The sequence below is a fragment of the Gekko japonicus genome, unplaced genomic scaffold (genome assembly GCF_001447785.1).
Source record: "Gekko japonicus isolate JY-2015 unplaced genomic scaffold, Gekko_japonicus_V1.1 scaffold617, whole genome shotgun sequence".
NCBI lineage: Eukaryota > Metazoa > Chordata > Lepidosauria > Squamata > Gekkonidae > Gekko > Gekko japonicus.
In genome coordinates, this window is record NW_015171522.1 from 512,461 (window position 1) to 525,024 (window position 12,564).

General features: G+C 52.0%; 1 protein-coding gene across 2 annotated transcripts in view; it reads left to right on the top strand.

Moving 5' to 3' along the window:
* Positions 1-10,886, top strand: part of SMC1A (structural maintenance of chromosomes 1A) — a 65,662-nt gene extending 54,776 nt beyond the window's left edge. Inside the window, exons 20-25 of one of the 2 annotated variants that reach the window (XM_015419469.1) lie at positions 732-888; positions 2,653-2,807; positions 5,053-5,204; positions 9,129-9,198; positions 9,297-9,407; positions 10,392-10,886. In XM_015419469.1, coding sequence (XP_015274955.1) covers positions 732-888; positions 2,653-2,807; positions 5,053-5,204; positions 9,129-9,198; positions 9,297-9,407; positions 10,392-10,475 — 729 coding nt within the window. In that variant the 3' untranslated portion in view covers positions 10,476-10,886. The remainder of the gene's footprint in view (positions 1-731; positions 889-2,652; positions 2,808-5,052; positions 5,205-9,128; positions 9,199-9,296; positions 9,408-10,391) is intronic. The other variant, XM_015419470.1, reaches the window with a different exon arrangement.
* The last annotated feature ends 1,678 nt before the right edge of the window (positions 10,887-12,564 follow it).

The window sequence follows — 12,564 nt, forward strand, 5'->3', positions numbered from 1 at the left end:
CATCTGGGTCAGGCCAAGAGATGAGTAGACGTGGTTTTGCCATTGCCTGCCTCTGCATAGCAACCCTGGGCTTCCTTGGTGGGCTCCCATCCAAGCTCTGACCAGGGCCAGCCCTGCTTAGCTTCTGAGAACTGACAAGATCGGGCTCGCCTGGGCCATTCCCTGGTGATGAAGCTTGCTTTGAGTCGGTCCCATTTCCTCACCTGGCCTTCTCTGCAGGGTTATTATGAGGATGAATGTGGGAAGGGCGGGATAAACGGAGAATCTTTAATCACCCCTCTTCGCTCCTGTGCTGGGGCTTCCTCTGGTGTACGTTGCTCGGCCTCCTGTAGCAGCCATTTTTGTTGATGGCTCCAGATCAGTGTTCCCTCTAAGCTGAGTTAGTGTGAGCCGGCTCACCGTTTTCTAGCCTCCGGCTCACACATTTTTGTCTGTGCTCGGGAAGGATGGCTCCAGAGCAAACTAATTTATGCAGTAGCCAAATTGTCCACTTGCAACTTTAATGCCAGCAGCTCACAAAGTATTTGCTCACAAGACTTCCCAGCTTAGAGGGAGCATTGCTCCAGATCTGTCTCACGGGCCACTTAACCGACCCTTTCCCGACATCAGCCACACCCAGCCGGACGCGGAAAGACCTTGCTTCCCCATCTGACGCTTTTCTTGCAATGCTTGGTGTCTGGGGCTGGGGGCCGGCCGCGGCCCCTTTGCCCCGCGGCACTGCCCCCTTGCAGGACGTACAGGCGGAAGACGAGATCAAGCAGGAGATGAATCAGTTGCAGCAGAAACTCAACGAGCAGCAGAGCATCTTGCAGCGCATCGCCGCGCCGAACATGAAGGCCATGGAGAAACTGGAGAGCGTGCGCGACAAGTTCCAGGAGACCTCTGACGGTACCGGATTCCCTCCCAATGGGTAGCTGGGCTAGGGGTCCCCGACATGATGGCCGTGGGCGCCGGCCAGCATCGTTCTCGAGGCCCACCATGTGTCTTTTGGTGTAGTGGTTAAGAGTGCAGACTGTAATCTGGGATAACTGGGTTTGATTCCCCCACTCCTCCACTTGCAGCTGCTAGTGTGACCTTGGGTGAGTCACAAGTTCTCTCAGAGCTCCCTCAGCCCCACCTACCTCATCACAGGGTGTCTGTGGTGGAGAGGGGAAGGGGAAAGGAGTTTGTAAGCTGCTCTGAGACTCCTTCGGATAGTGAAGGGCGGGGTATAAATCCAATCTCCTCTTCTTCTTCTTTTACCTCACAGGGTGTCTGTTGTGGGGAGGGGAAGGGAAAGGAGTTTGTCAGCCACTCTGAGACACTTTCGGGTAGTGAAGGGCGGGGTATAAATCCAATCTGTTCTTCTTTTACCTCACAGGGTGTCTGTGCTGGGGAGGGGAATGGAAAGGAGTTTGTGAGCCGCTCTGAGACTTCCTTGGGTAGTGAAGGGTGGGGTATAAATCCAATCTCTTCTTCTTCTTCTCCTTCTTTTACCTCACAGGGTGTCTGTTGAGGGGAGGGGAAGGGAAAGGACTTTGTAATCCACTCTGAGACTCCTTCAGGTAGTGAAGGGCAGGGTATAAATCCAATCTCTTCTTCTTCTTTTAGAAAGTGGGTTTGCCCAGCAGGGCTTGCCCAGCAGGGCTTCTGATTGGCCACTGAAGACCTGATGGGCGATGCAGATTAAAATAGTGTCATTTCAGTGGTAGCTGCCACCACAGTTTTTGTTTTATTCCCTCTCACTTCCCTTTCCCAGTGTATTTTTAATTACCCCTCTTCTCTCCTGCGCTGGGGCTTCCCCTGTGTGCATTGCTCTGTCTCCTGTAGCCACCATTTTTGTTGATGGCTCCGCCTCCCACGGCGGCCATTTTTGTTGATGGCTCCGCCTCCCACCAGTTTGGTGTAGTGGTGAAGTGCGCGGACTCTAATCTGGGAGAACTGGGTTTGATTCCCCACTCCTCCACTTGCACCTGCTGGGTGACCTTGGGCTAGCCGTAGCTCTGATAAGAGCTGTCCTTGAAAAAGAGCAGTTTCTGTCAGAGCTCTCTCAGCCCCACCTACCTCACAGGGTGTCTGTTGTGGGGAGGGGAAGGGAGAGGAGTTTGTAAGCCACTTTGAGACTCTGAGTGAAGGGTGGGGTATAAATCCAATCTCCTCCTCCTCCTCCTCCTCTTCTTCTTCTTCGTCTTGCATTCTTGCTACAACAGTTAGGCTTCTCCTGTCAAAGCAGTCAGGAAGATCAGACTGTTGCTGTTGTTGTTGGTATTATTATTAAATTTATATGCCGACTCAGTGCCAAGCGGTCTTGAGGTGGCTAACTACAACTAAAATATTAAAAGACATTAATTAAAAATATAATACACCTACCTCATAGGGTGTCTGTTGTGGGGAGGGGAAGGGAAAGGAGTTTGGAAGCTGCTCTGAGACACCTTTGGGTAGTGAAGGGCGGGGTATCAATCCAATCTCCTCTTCTCCTTCTTCTTCTTCCTCCCACGGCGGCCATTTTTGTTGATGGCTCCACCTCCCAGGTCTGCCATTTTGTGGTTGCGCCCATTCTGTGTGAGAATGTCAAAAGTGCCCACAGGCTCAAAAACATTGGGGACCCCTGTCAGGGGTGTGTGTGTTTCTGTTGGGAAAGGCTGGTCAGAGCCACTCCGCTCCCTTCCATAGAATTTGAAGCTGCCCGGAAACGCGCCAAGAAAGCCAAGCAGGCCTTTGAGCAGATCAAGAAGGAGCGCTTCGACCGCTTCAACTCCTGCTTTGAGTCAGTGGCTACCAACATCGACGAGATCTACAAAGCCCTCTCGCGCAACAGCAGTGCCCAGGTGAGGACGTGCCTGGCTGTGGGATGCCCGATGGGTCTATTGGTGGGGTGGGGTGAAAATGACACCGAGGGGAAGCTATATTAAAATCCTGCGCCTGCTCAGTCCTAATACTCTGCCAAGAGAAGCTGGATTTATTTATTTAAAACCATTTATTAACTGCCTGTCTTCCTTACGGAGAGGTTAAGGCAGCCCACAACACAGCTAAAACACCTAAAATACATTAAAAACATAAGAACCAAAGTTTAAAACCACAGCTCAGGACTGCTAGATCAAGCCATGATAGTCTGTCTGTAGCCGTAGAAAAGAGCAAGAGTCCAGGAGCACCTGAAAGGCTAACAGAATTTTTGGCAGGGGAAGGGAGCTTTCGCGAGTCACACTGCTCACTTCTTCAGATACAGCTCGAATGGGAGTCTATCTGTCCTATTTATTGGAAAGTGGAGTGATTTCAGATGCCAATTGGGATTAGCAGGCAAATGACGATAGCTGATTAATAACAATAGCAGGCGTTTAGGTGTGATATGCAGAGGGGTAATAGGCGTGGAGAATTCAGCATTGTTAATGAGACAGGAAACCTAGGTCTCGATTCAGTCCAGGTGGATGCATTGTCTTGAGCGTCATTATCAATGGCAGTTCAGCAGACGTCTAGTAAACTTAACGCGGTCTTAAATAAAACCATCTTCGATTGCACCCTAAAGAGCAAAAGTGAGGAGGCCAGGCGCACCTCCCTGGGGAGGTTGTTCCAATAAATGTGGGGCTGCCACTGAAAAGGCCCTGCCTCATGTGCCCATGAGATAAGCTTCTTTGATTGGTGGGGCAGTCAGGGAGGCCACTCCCTCTGATCTCAATTACCCAAGCAGGAACTCATAGGGAAGACAGCCCTTCTGCAACCTGAATGGAGCTGTCGTGTACGTTTTGCTTCATGCCAATACTATGCGAATGCAACATTTCTTCTGCTTCTAGTAGTCGTGGGCCGGCTCCAGGAGCCACGCAGGGCACCAACCCCCTGCCCTCTAAACCTTTTATTCAGCCCCCTGTCTGGCTTCTGAGACGTTTCAGCCCACAAGCTTTCAAGTGTGCCTTTGCAGCGATGAGGGATATAGCGACTTGGTTTCTGTTCTGAGTTCTAAAGGCGGCCAAGGTTTTCCAGGAAGCAGAACTCTGCACCCTGTGCTGCGCTCTGTGTTTCTCCTGGGCGTTCACAGAATTGTAACATGCTCACAGTCGGATGCCTTCCAGCCGGGGCTCTTCTTGTAGCAGGGACTCCTTTGCATATTAGGCGACACACCCCTAATGTAGCCAATCCTCCAAGAGCTTACAGTGGCCCCTGTAAGAAGAGCCCTGTAAGCTCTCGGAGGATTGGCTACATTAGGGATGTGTCGCCTAATACGCAGAGGAGTCCCTGCTACAAAAAGGGCCCTGCATGTCGCTGGGTGTTTCTGGAGAGGTGTAATAACTTCCGCGCCTCTTTAAAAATGGGATAGAACCCACACGGGGCAAAAGGGAGCGTCTGCGTTTGTCCTTCGGCCCGCGGTGGCAAAGTGTCATCCAGTCGCAGCCCACTGACGGCGGCCCCGTAGGGCTTTCAAGGCAAGAGCCGAGCAGAGGTGGCTGGCCCTCGCCTGCCTCTGCGTCCTGACTCCCTCGAAGGTCTCCTGTCCAAGTACTGGCAAAGGCCGGCCCCGTTGCGTCTCCAAGATCTGACAAGACCAGGTTAGCCAGAGCCGACCATATCAAGGCAAGAGACGAGCAGAGGTGGTTGGCCGTCGCCTACCTCGGTGTAGCGACCCCTCCGAGTACTAACCAGGGCCGACCCTGCTTGGCTTCCAAGATCTGAAGAGATCGAGCCAGCTCGGGCCGTCCAGATCTGGGCGTCCCTCGGTTATGTTTTCCGTAGGCAGCTGACTCCACGGTTGCACACGGCTGCAATTTGGGATGTCATGCCTCTGTTGATGCACCCCCAAGATCGCATTGGCCCTTTTTGCCGCTGCATCACACTGGCAGCTCATATGTAACTGACGGTCCACACGTCACTACACAGAGGCAGGCAATGGCAAACCACCACTGGTTGTCTCTTGCCTTGAAGGCCCCACAGGGTCACCATTAGTCAGCTGTGACTTGACGGCACTTCCCCACCACCACCACCTTGGTCAGGCCGTATCCCGATGACCTTGGGCGCTGGGTGGCCAGCCACCAGCCCCTGACGTGCAGATCCCTGAGGACTTCCTTCTCCGTTGTTCTTCCACAGGCCTTTCTGGGCCCCGAAAACCCCGAGGAGCCCTACCTGGACGGCATTAATTACAACTGCGTAGCCCCCGGGAAGCGTTTCCGGCCCATGGACAACCTGTCTGGCGGGGAGAAGACGGTGGCCGCCCTGGCCCTGCTCTTTGCGATTCACAGGTGAGAACTCGGCCGGGCTGTGGGCAATGCTCCCTCTGAGCTGTGTGAGCAAAAATTCTACTTTGTGAGCTACTGGCATTAAAGTTGTGAGCCAGACATTTGGCTCCTGCATACACTAGTCAGCCCTGGAGCCATCCCTCCCTGAGCCGAGACAAAAATGTGTGAGCCGGAGGCTAAAGAACTAAGCTCACACTAACTCAGCTTAGAGGGAACCCTGATTGTGGTACTGTCTTTCCGATTACATTGAATTTATCGTGCATCGTTGGAGAGCAATTTAGTGTCTCTGGTTTTTGACCAGCTCACGCTGTGAGCTGTAGTACTACTTATCTGGAGCAGTGTTCCCTCTAAGCTGAGTTAGTGTGAGCTAGCTCACAGTTTCTTAGCCTTCGGCTCACACATTTTTGCCTTAGCTCAGGAAGGGATGGCTCCAGAGAAAACTTAACTTCTGCAGTTGCCAAATTGCTCGCTCACAGCTTTCATGCCAGTAGCTCACAAAGTTTGAGGTTTTTCTGGTTCCAGTTTTCTTACTGTCAATGAAAAGCATTTTCCACCAGAGGGTCAGGAGTGTTAGCAAGCACCTGGGCTTTCCTTAGTCAGTATGTGGAGAGCCAGTTTGGTTTAGTGGTTAGGAGCCCGGACTCTAATCTGGGAGAACCGGGTTTGATTCCCCACTCCTCCACTCGCAGCTGCTGGATGACCTTGAGCAAGCCATAGTTCTGTCAGAGCTGTTCTTGGAAAAAGCGCAGTTGCTGTCAGAGCTCTCTCAGCCCCGCCTACCTCACAGGGTGTCTGTTGTGGACAGGGCTTTTTTTGTAGGAAAAGCCCAGCAGGAACTCATTAGTATAATAGGCCACACCCAACAGCAGAAACTCATTAGCATATTAGGCCACACCCCCATGCCTTTACTTCTTTATTTATTTATTTATTTGCATTTTTACCCCACCCTTCCCGTGAACGGGCTCAGGGCGGCTTACACAGGGGCACAAGCCCATACATAAAATAATATAAAACAGTAAAAACTATTAAATCACAACAAAACAGATAAAGTGCTCCATACAAACAAGATGGTCTCTGAGGATGGTAACGATCATTTCCTTAGGTGAAATTGTCCTATCGATGGTCCAAGCCAGTCCAGCAGCATCAGTGCCATGCAAATTTATGGCAGTTTATGCCTTCCCTTGGCTTGCCCTTGGACAGGCCGGGGAAGGCACGGGGAGGCTTTTAAATGCCTCCCCAATCCTTCCAGGGCCGCCCCAAGCCTGCCCACCTTGGAATCATTGGGAGGGGGTCACTCTCCAGACCTTCCTCTGTAGCCATGCATGCAGAGGTTTTGGCTGTAATGGGTGTGGCCATCTCTGAAGACAGCCGGAACTCCGTTTCTGTACGTTCCTGCCCAAAAATAGCCCTGGTTGTGGGGAGGGGAAGGGAAAGGAGTTTGTAGGCCGCTCTGAGACTCCTTTGGGAAGTGAAGGGCAGGGTATAAATCCAATCTCTTCTTCTTCTTCTTCTTTTACCTCACCGGGTGTCTGTGGTGGGGAGGGGAAGGGAAAGGAGTTTGTAAGCCGCTCTGAGACTCCTTTGGGGAGTGAAGGGTGGGGTATAAATCCAATCTCTTCTTCTTTTACCTCACAGGGTGTCTGTGGTGGGGAGGGGAAGGGAAAGGAGTTTGTAAGCCGCTCTGAGACTCCTTTGGGGAGTGAAGGGCGGGGTATAAATCCAATCTCTTCTTCTTCTCTTACCTCACAGGGTGTCTGTTGTGGGGAGGGGAAGGGAAAGGAGTTTGTAGGCCGCTCTGAGACTCCTTTGGGTAGTGAAGGGCAGGGTATAAATCCAATCTCTTCTTCTTCTTCTTCTTTTACCTCACAGGGTGTCTGTAGTGGGGAGGGGAAGGGGAAGGAGTTTGTAAGCCGCTCTGAGACTCCTTTGGGGAGTGAAGGGTGGGGTATAAATCCAATCTCTTCTTCTTTTACCTCACAGGGTGTCTGTGGTGGGGAGGGGAAGGGAAAGGCGTTTGTAGGCCGCTCTGAGACTCCTTTGGGTAGTGAAGGGTGGGGTATAAATCCAATTTCTTCTTTTTTTCTTCCATTCCCCCTTCGGGCTTTCCCTCTTCCCAGGAGGCGTGAAGAGGTAGGTATTGCCTTTGGCTCCACCTCCTGCAGAAGCCATTTTGGGTTTGGCTCCGCCTCCTCTGGTAACCATTTTTGGGGTGGTACGCGACACCCGTCTCAAAATTCCAGATGTGCCTGCAGGTTTAAAAAGGTTGGGGCCCCCGAGTCTCGGAGGGGCAGAGCTGTGGACTCCCCGGCAGCTCCACCCTCTGGGCATGAGATCCTTCCACGGGTGGAAGGGGGGGGGGTATTACTTGTGTGTTTCCAAACATGGGTCAACATGAGGACTGGCAACCTGACATTGTAATGGGAAGCGTGATTCTCTCACCCACAGTTCCCTCTGAGCGGCGCTAGGGGGCGCTAGTGCACAGCATTTCAGCAAGCTGCTCAGAGCATTTTAGCTTCAACTCGCAAAAAAATTTCCCTTCCATAGGAAACAGTAGAGGATGGGGGCACCTCTTTCTGGGGCCCATAGAATTGGATCCCCTGGTCCAGTCTTTTTGAAACTTGGGGGTCTTTTTTTTTTTTTTTTAAGCCCCGGAGGGGATTTTTTATTGCATTTCTATAGACTACAACAACAAAAAAGGGAAGGGAAAACTACATCTATGGGAGAAAGGGAAGAAAACCAAACTAAAACCCCAAGAATAGGAGATCATTACAATAGCTTGTATCAGTGTTAGTCCACATCTTAGAGGGAGCATTGTTGCCGGCACGAAGGACCAGATTCACTCCCCGACATCTTTGGTTTATCGATTTACTTAAAACATTTATTAGCCGCCTCTCTTCCTTATAGAGGTCAAGGTGGCTTACAGGATAGACAAAAATAATACAGAATCCATAAAACAACATAACAAACCAAACTTTAAAATCACAGTGTAGGACTGCTAGTAACTTAATCAAGGGTGGTCCTAAATAAAACCTTCTTCATCTGCCTCCTAAAGACTGAAAGGGAGGGCCCCAGACACATCTCCCTGGGACAAGTTGTTCTGTTACTGTGGGGCTGCCACTAAAGAGGCCCCGTCTCAGGCACCCACCGAACAAGATCGGGGGAAGAATCTAAAGAGGAAGAAACTAAGTCAAGTAACTCAGCTGCCTCGGGAACGGACGAGGACTCTGCTGCAGAAACGGGTGCGGGAGCAATGAAAACTGTATATGATTTTAGAGACAGAAAGCCGAAGTAAGGGCAGAAGGACTCTGATAAATGGCTCTTTGAAATAAAGAAGATGCTCAGAAAGTTCTCACAAAATAACTAATTCACTAATACAGAACAATATGAAAAGCAAGAACTCTACAAGTATATTGTTTTACTAACTCTTTTAATACTAATATTAAGTTTAACATAAAAGGGGTCTCCCACTCTTGGGTTTTTAGTTAGTGTGGGTATCTTTTCTTTATCCATAGTTGTAGTTCCCCTTCCTATATTTTCCTTTGTAGTTTGTAGTCTTATTGAAAAAATAAAAATACCCCTCCGGGGGGTTTAAAAAAAAAAAAGACATCTTGATTGATGGGACAGTTGGGAGGGCCTCTCCCAGTGACCTTATTTCCCGAGCATAGCATTTGGGAGAAGATGGTCTTTCAGATCTCCCGGTCCCAGGCCGCATAGGGCTTCAAAGGTCAAAACCAACTCCTTGAACTGGGTGGCTCAGTAGCCGGCGTAATTGCTGTAGCATTCAGGGTCACACGCTCTCGATCTTGGGAAGCTGCCGGTGTGAGTCCCTCTGGCAGCCAGAGGGGAAAGCAGCAAACTACAAGGACTCGGTAGCATCTCATGCTCCTCCACATGCTTTTGACAGCCGTCTCTCTCTTCCGTCTGTAGCTACAAACCTGCTCCGTTCTTTGTCTTGGATGAGATCGACGCGGCTTTGGACAACACCAACATCGGGAAGGTGAGTCGGAGGAGGAGCTCTAATGGAGGGCTGTGTCTGGAAGGGGGTGGGTGTTGGGCTGCTCACCTGGCGGCGTTCTCGTCTCTCCCCCCCCCCAGGTGGCCAACTACATCAAGGAGCAGTCCACCTGCAACTTCCAAGCCATCGTCATTTCCCTGAAGGAGGAGTTCTACACCAAGGCAGAGAGTCTCATCGGCGTCTACCCAGAGGTACAAAAGGGGCGAGGGATGGAATGTATCCGGGAACAGGTGCCTGATCCATAGTTCTCAACCCACTGGCAAGGGGAGGGGCCAGGGCTCAGTGGAAGTGCATCTGCTTGGCATGCAGAAGGTCCCGGTTCAATCCCCGGCATCTCCAGTTAAGAGGACCAGGCAGGAGGTGATGGGAAAGACCTTGACCTGAGACCCTGGCTCAGGGGCAGAGCCTCTGCTTGGCATGCAGGAGGTCCCAGGTTCCGTCCCCGGCATCTCCAGTTAAGAGGACCAGGCAGGAGGTGATGGGAAAGACCTTGACCTGAGACCCTGGCTCAGGGGCAGAGCCTCTGCTTGGCATGCAGGAGGTCCCAGGTTCCGTCCCCGGCATCTCCAGTTAAGAGGACCAGGCAGGAGGTGATGGGAAAGACCTTGACCTGAGACCCTGGCTCAGGGGCAGAGCCTCTGCTTGGCATGCAGGAGGTCCCAGGTTCCGTCCCCGGCATCTCCAGTTAAGAGGACCAGGCAGGAGGTGATGGGAAAGACCTTGACCTGAGACCCTGGCTCAGGGGCAGAGCCTCTGCTTGGCATGCAGGAGGTCCCAGGTTCCGTCCCCGGCATCTCCAGTTAAGAGGACCAGGCAGGAGGTGATGGGAAAGACCTTGACCTGAGACCCTGGCTCAGGGGCAGAGCCTCTGCTTGGCATGCAGGAGGTCCCAGGTTCCGTCCCCGGCATCTCCAGTTAAGAGGACCAGGCAGGAGGTGATGGGAAAGACCTTGACCTGAGACCCTGGAGAGCTGCTGCCCGTCTGAGTAGACAACACTGACCTTGACAGACCCAGGGTCCGATCCAGTATAGGGCAGCTTTTTGTGTTTTCAAGCAAGAATCCCTTTGTGCTCGGGCCGCCCTCTGACTGGGCTCGAGAGCACTGCCGCCGCGAGGGCTGCCTGTCAGATGTCTTCACATGTACTTTTCCTTTGCTTCCCACCCCCCCCCCACAGCAAGGAGACTGTGTCATCAGCAAAGTCCTGACTTTCGACCTCACCAAGTACCCAGACGCCAACCCGAACCCTGGCGATCAGTAGAGAAGGAAGAGGCCGGACTCCACCCCTGCCAATTTCCACCCCTTCTTCTTTCCCTCTCCTTCTCTGCCTGCCCACTGGCCTTAAGCCTTTCTCCACCTTTTATTTATCCTACAGGATTTTTAGTGTTTGTATTTTTTTTTCTCTTGTATGTGTGTGTCGGGGTGGGGAAAGAGGGACGAGTCCCTGGAAAAACCACCAGGGTACAACAGGGTCTTTTCTGCAACGTGTCCCCGCAAAACGGCCCAGGCACACACGGGGTGTTAACTGTATAGGACCAAAAACCATGGTGAATTCACAAGGGTTCCTCTCATGCAGAGGGGCCTTAAATCGGTGGCTTCAGATCTTGCTTTTTTTCTTTTCTAGCCTGATATCATATTAACGTGTATTTTGTGCGTGATTTGAAATTAAAGTCTGTTATCTTCGATCCGTTGTTGCTTTCTTTTGCGGAAAAATCCGTTGTCGGGATGGAGTTGGGGCCCAGCAGCGCCCGGGAAAACGAATTCCTATTCTTCCAGGTGTGGCAAGGTTGGGTCGGAGTTGTGGGGTTTTCTGAACATCTCCCCCCCACCTCACCCTGTAAACTTTGGAAGCAGCAAACATTTTTTAAATGCTGGCGAATCTGTCTGTGCTTATAAGAGTGTAAGAGAAGCCATGTTGGATCAGGCCAGTGGCCCATCCAGTCCAACACTTTTTGTCTCACAGCTGCCAAAAACCAGGAGCCAGCGGGAGGTCCACCTGTGGGACCAGAAGTCCAGAAGCCCTCCCACTCTCTCTCCCCTTGCACCAAGAATACCCTCTCCCCTTGCACCAAGAATACCGAGCATCCCTGCCCCAGACATAAGAACATAAGAGAAGCCATGTTGGATCAGCCCAACGGCCCATCCAGTCCGACACTTTTTGTCACAAAGTGGCTAAAAACCAGGGGCCATCAGGAGGAGGTCCACCTGTGGGGCCAGAACTCCAGAAGCCCTCCCACTCTTGCCCCCCCAAGCACCAAGAAGACAGAGCATCACAGCCCCAGATATAAGAACATAAGAGAAGCCATGTTGGATCAGCCCAGTGGCCCATCCAGTCCAACGCTCTGTGGCACACAGTGACCAAAACCCAGGGGCCATCAGGAGGAGGTCCACCTGTGGGGCCAGAACTCCAGAAGCCCTCCCACTCTTGCCCCCCCAAGCACCAAGAAGACAGAGCATCACAGCCCCAGATATAAGAACATAAGAGAAGCCATGTTGGATCAGCCCAGTGGCCCATCCAGTCCAACGCTCTGTGGCACACAGTGACCAAAACCCAGGGGCCATCAGGAGGAGGTCCACCTGTGGGGCCAGAACTCCAGAAGCCCTCCCACTCTTGCCCCCCCAAGCACCAAGAAGACAGAGCATCACAGCCCCAGATATAAGAACATAAGAGAAGCCATGTTGGATCAGCCCAGTGGCCCATCCAGTCCAACGCTCTGTGGCACACAGTGACCAAAACCCAGGGGCCATCAGGAGGAGGTCCACCTGTGGGGCCAGAACTCCAGAAGCCCTCCCACTCTTGCCCCCCCAAGCACCAAGAAGACAGAGCATCACAGCCCCAGATATAAGAACATAAGAGAAGCCATGTTGGATCAGCCCAGTGGCCCATCCAGTCCAACACGTTATGTCACACAGGGGCCAAAAACCAGGGGCCATCAGGAGGAGGTCCACCTGTGGGGCTAGAGCTCCAGAAACCCTCCCACTGTTGCCCCCCAAGAAGACAGAGCACCACTGCCCCTGACAGAGAATCCCATCTGTACCTTGTGGCTAAGAGCCACTGATGGACCTCTGCTCCATATGTTCATCTCTTGAGCCTGCCTGTTGGGGCCGGATGCAATTTTTAGAGATGGTTCCGGTGCCATGTTTAGGAGAGCGTATTTGTTTCAAGGCAAAGACACGTTCGGCATCGGTTTCTTTTGGGCCAGAAGATGAAAACTGCTTTTGCCATTTTAGCAGGGAATGCTCTCCCTCTTCTTGGGACACGCTGGATCCTCTGGTTTGACCTCGATGGATCTGCTGATCAAACGGGAGTACAATCAGGGCTGTGTTGACTTCAAGCTAAAAATAATAAA